Source organism: Papilio polytes, unplaced genomic scaffold (genome assembly GCF_000836215.1).
Source record: "Papilio polytes unplaced genomic scaffold, Ppol_1.0 DF824024.1, whole genome shotgun sequence".
NCBI classification, from domain to species: domain Eukaryota; kingdom Metazoa; phylum Arthropoda; class Insecta; order Lepidoptera; family Papilionidae; genus Papilio; species Papilio polytes.
The window spans coordinates 3,184,158-3,191,865 of NW_013525180.1; the positions used below are offsets into that span (position 1 = coordinate 3,184,158).

The 7,708-nt window shown below is 32.6% G+C and overlaps 2 protein-coding genes across 6 annotated transcripts in view; one reads left to right on the forward strand and one right to left on the reverse strand.

Moving 5' to 3' along the window:
• The first annotated feature begins 451 nt into the window (after positions 1-451).
• Positions 452-2,568, forward strand: LOC106101033 (AP-2 complex subunit sigma). Its single transcript, XM_013280105.1, has 4 exons — positions 452-544; positions 619-768; positions 981-1,154; positions 1,632-2,568. The coding sequence occupies exons 1-4, from the start codon at positions 542-544 to the stop codon at positions 1,731-1,733; spliced, it is 429 nt and encodes a 142-aa protein (XP_013135559.1). The 5' UTR covers positions 452-541; the 3' UTR covers positions 1,734-2,568.
• An 80-nt stretch (positions 2,569-2,648) lies between these two features.
• LOC106101030 (putative phospholipase B-like 2) overlaps positions 2,649-7,708 on the reverse strand; it is a 9,103-nt gene continuing 4,043 nt past the window's right edge. For 2 of the 5 annotated variants that reach the window (XM_013280099.1, XM_013280103.1), the window contains 8 exons: positions 7,435-7,555; positions 6,395-6,517; positions 6,046-6,152; positions 5,600-5,716; positions 4,999-5,158; positions 4,174-4,318; positions 3,549-3,693; positions 2,649-3,034 (listed from right to left, as the gene is read on the reverse strand). In XM_013280099.1, the coding sequence (XP_013135553.1) occupies positions 2,938-3,034; positions 3,549-3,693; positions 4,174-4,318; positions 4,999-5,158; positions 5,600-5,716; positions 6,046-6,152; positions 6,395-6,517; positions 7,435-7,555 (1,015 nt within the window). In that variant the 3' untranslated portion in view covers positions 2,649-2,937. Of the gene's footprint in view, positions 3,035-3,548; positions 3,694-4,173; positions 4,319-4,998; positions 5,159-5,599; positions 5,717-6,045; positions 6,153-6,394; positions 6,518-7,430; positions 7,556-7,708 lie in introns of all 5 variants that reach the window. The other 3 variants (XM_013280101.1, XM_013280102.1, XM_013280100.1) reach the window with 3 other exon arrangements.

Consider the following 7,708-nt stretch of genomic DNA (forward strand, 5'->3'; position numbering starts at 1 on the left):
AATATCTAAATATCTATATTTCATAACATAGATATTTAGATATTTATATAACCTATATTAATATTTTAAATAACGCTCGTTTGCCCCATTTACCATTTCAATAAAAATAAATAAAAACAAAACAAGAAAGAAAGAAAGTTGTAAACTATGAAATACAGATGGCGCTTTTCTTCGTGTTACCCAATTTTAGGCCGAAGATTGGTCTCTATTTCAGTATGTTACAAAGTACTCTGTGATAATCACTGAAAATTGAAAAACAACTCGATATTTGTGTTGCTACGTCGGAAATTATTTTAATCTTTAATTTTTTTTTGCATTGCGAAATTACAAAGGTATTAAATTTAACAACTTATTAAATAATTATCATGTTTAAGAATTTATAATAAAAAATCTTTTTAATTCTGCAATAGTCAAAATGTCGACTATTTTATTATTCCATACGTTCTCTATGTTTCAAGTCAACGTCACGTCAACGTCAAAAATTAAATTATAAAAGGAGGCGTATTCTTAAAATTTTGTAGAATTTTGTTATAATATAATAATGGTATTTATTTAAAATACAATCTGTAAACTTTTAATACAAAAGAGAGTATATAACTATGTGTTTACTTATTGCAGATTCGTTTCATCCTTATTCAAAACCGTGCTGGTAAGACTCGTCTTGCTAAATGGTATATGAATTTTGACGATGATGAAAAACAGAAATTAATTGAAGAAGTACATGCAGTTGTTACCGTACGAGATGCAAAACATACCAATTTCGTTGAGGTAGGGATTTATACAAATTTTAATTACAAAAATCATATTTACACCTATACTATTTTGTGATCATAAAAAATTCTTTACCATAAATTGTTTAGTATAAATATTCTTCTGCAGTTGTTTGTTTAGCAATTTGACATACATAATTTACTTCGTCAAGCTATTCCACGCACCCATAATCAATGTCAAGTGGATGTATCCTTTTTTTTCATTTTCAGTTTCGTAACTTCAAAATAGTGTACAGAAGATATGCAGGTCTGTATTTCTGCATTTGTGTGGACGTGAACGACAACAACTTGTGTTACCTGGAGGCTATACACAACTTTGTGGAGGTGCTCAATGAATACTTCCACAATGTGTGTGAATTAGATTTAGTATTCAACTTTTTCAAGGTAAGAATAAGAATAAGAATACATTTCTAAATGTAATTTAATACAATGTAAAAAAACATTTGTGTGTTAATATTCTTTGTCCATATCTTTGAGCTGAAATTGCTTAAGCAAATAAGTATTGTTGTATAGTTTTGGTACCAGTTAAAATAATGAAATAGACCCAGGCATACAAAAATAAAATCTATCAAGAGATTCATAAGAGTTTTAATTCTTTACTCTGGGTTAAAATATAAATAAGCTTTAGTTGTCTACTAATTTTTATGTACTATACTAGATTTGGCCTGGGGCTCTATCTGCATGGAATTTAAAAATCTAAAACAAGTAGCCCATGCATTCTTTCAGACTGCTCTATATCTACACCAAACTTCATTAAGAACTGTTCCTCAGTTTAGACAGCAAACTCCAATATCCATCCAACATATTAGTAAAATTTACTGTATATTTCGGAGCTTGATAACATAGTTGTGATATTTTCAGGTGTACACAGTAGTGGATGAAATGTTCTTAGCGGGAGAGATCAGAGAAACATCTCAAACTAAGGTTTTGAAGCAACTGCTAATGTTGAACTCTCTAGAATAAGGTTATTCTAAAGTTTGAAGATTCTATGCTTGTTAGCTGATAAAGTAAATGTTTAAAGGATTTGGGAATTTTACATGTTTATGTAATTTTTCACTAAAAAACACTGGTCTGGTAGACAAACATGTCTTGTGTCTAGGGGTGAAGTTTATATAAATGTTTTCTGATAGTGAAATCTCAGGTTATAATAATGTTGATACTCAAAATAGATGATTTGGCTTCTGAAAATATTGTATTAGCTAGTTTCTAGTATAAAAATGATCACAGGAATAAAACCCATTACACACAAATCATTTTTCTTGTCATAAAAATGTCGAGGTTTTATATAAGCTTTGAGATCTTTAAAATGTTTTTAAAGAAGTCTAGACAAATGTAGTGGTCCCTAAATAATTTTGATTATTATTTCTAGCTTTTCAGACGCAATGTAATTCCACATTCATAGAAATTATAAAAAAAAAATTCTGAATTGCCAGGATTTGTTAGTAAATAAAAAAAAAACTGAAATATATTGAATCTTTTAGCAAAAATATAGTATAAAGTGAGAGTGAAGTATTGATTGGTATGTTAGTTTTTAATTTTATATGTATATAGGAATTGTGTGGACGATGATTTGTTGGACTACCTATATTATCTTTATTTTGTGTCTGGCTTAAAATATATATTGTTTTCTCTTAATTTCTGCTTTTTTATAATAATCTAACATTTAAATGCAGGCAGTAATTAATCTTTGGTTTCTGTCATATATTGAAATGTGGGTAGTTGAAAATATTCCAGATGTCAAATGTATTTAAATGTTTATTAGCATATAGTTAAGTGTTAAATAAAACATGTATCTTTATAATTGATTTATTATTCGATCTTAAAAATGTATATAAACAAACATGCAATATATAATTTGTTTTATTTGAAGAAAAAAAAAAGATTTACAAATTGTCAAGAAAACTGAAGCTAAAATTTAATGAATTACAAAAAAAATAACTGTTAAGCTCGCTAACAGAAGTTCTGATTGTCTTAAATTAGTCATTAACTGTATTTAGCGAATTTTAGTGCTCTTTCCATGTGAAAGAAATATTACATTAAGTAACATGTTTTTAACAATTTCAATAATTGATGAATTGAAAATCTTTAAAATTAAGTTATTATTTGAAACCTATATCAGTTTTAAAAATCTCTTAGTTAACCCTTTGGCTTACAATTAGTTTGTGGTCTACGCCCACTCCCAGTGGTGTATGATAGGCTGGAAGGCCCAGAGGTCCGGATGCCCTATGTGCGGCAAGTGGGGACCCATGTCAAATTCACTCCACCTTGAATTAACATAAGTTATTGTAAATGATTTATTTCTGTTACTGCTTTTTATAAATCATCCTGCTCGAAGGACCACGTAAAAATGCTTTTCGAGTAAGTTATGTGTGAAATTAAAAATCAAAACAGTTTAACGAACCCACAAATTGATTATTGAGAAAACTACGCTAAACGCTACCCGCGTTTAGCGTAGTTTTCTCGAATTAAGACAAAAGTTCCTTACTATTTCAAAAATTCTGAATGTGGCAGTTAGACATTAATTATTAAATCTGATTATTAACTGGTAACCTGTTATTAATTAATAGTGGAATGTTAACAGTTAGAAATGGATATATTGTATACTAGCTGTTGCTCGTGACTTCGTCCACGTGAAATTGAAAAATATAGCCTATGATAGTGTGGTTTTCTAATGGTGAATGAATTATTGAAATTGACCCAATAGTTATCGAGTAATTTCAATTCATACAAAAAAAAAAAACAAATCATTCGTCTTTATATTAGTATAGATGAACGTACGCGAAGGGCGGTATCCCGCGCGATATGTTGAACGTGGGCCCGGAGACGGCGACGAACTCGTAGTTGTTGCGGAGATGCCAACTGGTCACCTTAGCGTCTGTGCCGCCGTGGCTGCGGTGGCCCAGCGCACGGAATGGAAACGTACCTATAGGAACACTAATTAAAAATACAAAAAAAAAAAATACCAAAAGACTATACAAGTATACAGCAAATGTACCTAAGAAATAACGCCGGCACGACTTATTTACGATGTCGATGAGACAATTAGGTTATGATTTATAAACAAAATAATATCACGAAGTCGCCTTATCATTCCAGCTAACGTGCTCGCAAGCGTAACAGCTCGAACCTGTTTTGGTCCTTCGAGTCGGATTTGAACCGGCGACCTATGGACCGTCAATTGGCCAAATCCACGTTCGACCCAAAAAATCTTTGGTTTCTTCTTGGTTAATTAAATTAAATTACAATTCTTCATTGACACAGATTAAAGTCGATAGTTGTGTTGTCTAAATGATAAACATCGGCGTAATAAAAAAAAACACACTACAAGCGCCCTCCTCCCCTCCCCCGTCCTAAATCTACAGTTAGCGACGCCCATTATCAAAAACATGCATGTTTTCATTACCATTGGCAGGGTTGAGGTCGTTCCGTGCGGCGATGGCGTTGCATGCGCTGTAGGGAGGCACGCACGCGCACCGCGACAGAGGGTCGTGTTTGAAGTCATTGTACCGCATTGTATTGAACATGTCGCGTAAGTTTGTTATACCCGCCTGTATCATACGAAAAAGTTAAACTGCAATTATTATAATCTTACTAATATTGTAATTGAAAATTAAGACGGGTGTTTGTTAGAACGTATCTTAGAAACGACTCAACAGACCTCGTTGAAAATGGGCAAGTTTAGTTAATTTCCGACGGACAGTCGCGGACGAAAGCTAGTACAGTATAAATAGATGGAATCTTGCAACGAAAATATGTGTAAAAGTAAAGTTTTAACATACTTTTCATGGTTTTAAACTATCTTTAAACTAATATAAACTACAAAAAAGACTCCTAATTGTACTTTTCGATAAAACATTGTATTCAGATATAAAAAAAATACACGTTTAATTGTTTTTTTTTTACGAATAACTTTTTCTATTTTAAAGACAACATACACAATAAATTATAAATGCAAAAGTTTAGATGGATGGATGTTTGTTAGAGTTTGTAGCCTAAATGGCTGAACGGATCTGGATGAAATTTGGCATAGATGTAGAGGATAGTATGAAAGAACACATAGGATACTTTCTTTTGTTTTTATTATTATCACGCGGACGCAGTTGCGGGCGAGAGCTAGTTAAAAATAAACTAAACACAGCACAAAGACAAATGCAATACTTTAATATTTACTCAATTCTAATTTGATGTGTCTTTCTAACTACTCTGTGCATAAAATAAAAGCCATAACCTGTTTCTCCTTTAATATATTCGCACGTGGATTTGTTTTGTATCCGAACCAATCGCCGAAAGTGGCGACGCGCACGTTGCCGCCGCTCAGATTGAATATTGTAGGAAAATACGGGATATTGTATGAAGGGAAATACGTCGTGTTCACTAGTTGTTCCGTTCTACATAACACATGTTTTTTTATACTAACTGAACACAGTATATAAGGATTTAAAAAAATAACAAAGTTAAGAAAAAAGCCCGCTAGACACCTCAATTTTTTACTTCGCAGTTTCTACTGATCAGTCGAGTTTATTATTAATTAGTTAAAATTGATGATTGTAGATATTTTAAAGCCTACTACACATGCTTAGTTCTGACAATTTTAAATGAACAATCAAGACAGTTCAACAGATAAAAATTCCTTACATTTAAATTCAGTTACAACTGTCAATTAGAATTGAGAGTACGTAGCTGTCTTAACAGTTAAACTGTACAAAAATTAGTATACAACAACGATTAAAAAGTACAGATAATAAATACTGTGATATCATAACCGAACGTGTGTTACAGGCTTGTTCATGCTTGAAACTTGTGTATTGGTTTGTACAAAATTCACTCACAAGTCAGCAGTCTCCGTATACCCGGGCAGCTGTTCCAACACCCAGAGTAGGCCCTTCTCCGCTTTGCCCTTACACCCCTTAGAGGTCGGTGTGAACTTATTGTAATCTACAATATACCTGATAAATATTGAAAATTAAAAAAATATATAAGTTAGAATGGCAACATTATTAAGAAAATAACTGAAACGAAGCCGAAGATAACCCATTGACTTTCTTTTAATAAAAAAAAAAAAAAAAAACAAAGTATTTTGAGCCTATTTATATTTGTACTGACGCTCACTCAAAAGACTATAACAGAATAAATACCTGTCATCATGAATAGGCGCATTTAAATTGGAATCTCAGGAATAGCAGTCATTCCATTAATAACCTGTCTATTTATACAGATCAGTGAACCATCAATGTTAAAATGGAGTTAATTCTGCATAAGCAATTATGTTCTTTACCATTGGTTGTTATAAGTGCCACTATTGTGTTGTCGGAAGATTCTTGTCCATTGGTAGCCATCGACGGCCAGCCGGTTGGCGATCATACCGCGGATGTACTCCATTACCTGTACACAATACTAGTTTTAACCTGCGGCTTCGTTAACGTTAGAATAAATAAAATTAAAAAAATATTATTTCCCAGAAAGTTGCAATTTAGTTATTTTTTTTTTTTAGATATTTTTTTGAGTATAAATTAAAAAAAATAAGCAACGGAAATAAAAATCTTTCAAAATAGCCTTTGTTAACTGTATATAATTTTTTTTTAATGAAAAAAAATCACAACAGTTTGAGAATCTCTGAAACTTACGCATAAAGGGTTGATGAGGTCGAAGAGCGTCTTGTTGCTGTTGCTGATGGTGGTCTCTCCGGCGACCAGCCCCGACGATATGATGTAGAAGTCGTCTGTGGACTGCCGCAATGCACTCATGTACTAACAAACAAACATACTCACTTTTTCATAATACCTACATCATTCAATCTGACCCATTAGTTTAGTTTACATGTATGAATACTTTATTTGAATTATTTTACAAATAAAATCGATAATTATACAAAACTTTTGTGATTTCGCTCAATATGTTTAAGTATGATACATTATAACTATTTCGGACAATTTATTATCCTTACTAATATCATGAATGCGAAAATTTAGATAGATCGATGTTACAACGAGAGCGTCGGTGGCTCAGTGGTTTCAACACTTGACTTGTAATCTACAGGTCTTGGGTTCGAATCCCGCTGTACCAATGTGATTTTCGATTTTTTTGAATTTTCATATGTACATAATTTACCCGACGTTCTTACGGTGAAGGAAAACATCGTGATACAACCTGCACATATCGACGAAGAAATTCAAAGATATGTGTGAAGTCGACCAACCCGCACTTGGCCAGCGTGGTTGACTATGGCCTAGTCATCCTAACTTAGGGTAGGCTCCGAGCCCCTCGGTGGGGACGTATAGTGAGCTGGTGATGATGATGTTACAACTTATCTCCAAAACGGTTCATTGAAATTTAGCACAGATGTAAAGCACAGTTTGGAAGAACACATAGACTAGTTTTGTTCTTTTTTTTAAAATCCACACAAACTGTTTGTGGGCAAAAGTAATAACAATGTAAAATGAAATTTAGATAAATCTATTATACTATCATACTTCATACTAATATTATAAATGCGAAAGTTTAGATGGATGAATGGATGTTTGTTAAAGTTTGTAGCCTAAACGGCTGAACGGATTCCGATGAAATTTGGCATAGAACACATTAGGCTACTCAGTTTTTTTTCTTGCGGACGGAGTCGCAGACATAAGCTAGTAGTATATAATAGTCAAAAGTGATACTAACACACCTGCACGAACGCGGGGTAGGAAGTGAAGGCCATCTTGTAGCCCGGGATGCGTTTCTTGTCCAGCGGGCTGATCTTGTAATGCAGTACATACATTTTCTGTAGACGCAGCATTGACTGGTAACTAAACGAATAACAGAATAAAACATCGTAATGTTAATAATATCAATAAATAAACTTTTTAATAAAAAAAAAAACCGACTTCCAAACAAAATACACTAAAAACAAAACAAAATGCACTAAAAACAAAACAAAATATTCTCAAAAAAACAGTACA

Excerpts from the sequence above, each read along its gene's own strand:
- LOC106101033 (XM_013280105.1), top strand. Across the intron at positions 769-980 it reads AACATACCAATTTCGTTGAG|TTTCGTAACTTCAAAATAGT; the intron begins GTAGGGATTTAT and ends TTTCATTTTCAG. Across the intron at positions 1,155-1,631 it reads TAGTATTCAACTTTTTCAAG|GTGTACACAGTAGTGGATGA; the intron begins GTAAGAATAAGA and ends TGATATTTTCAG.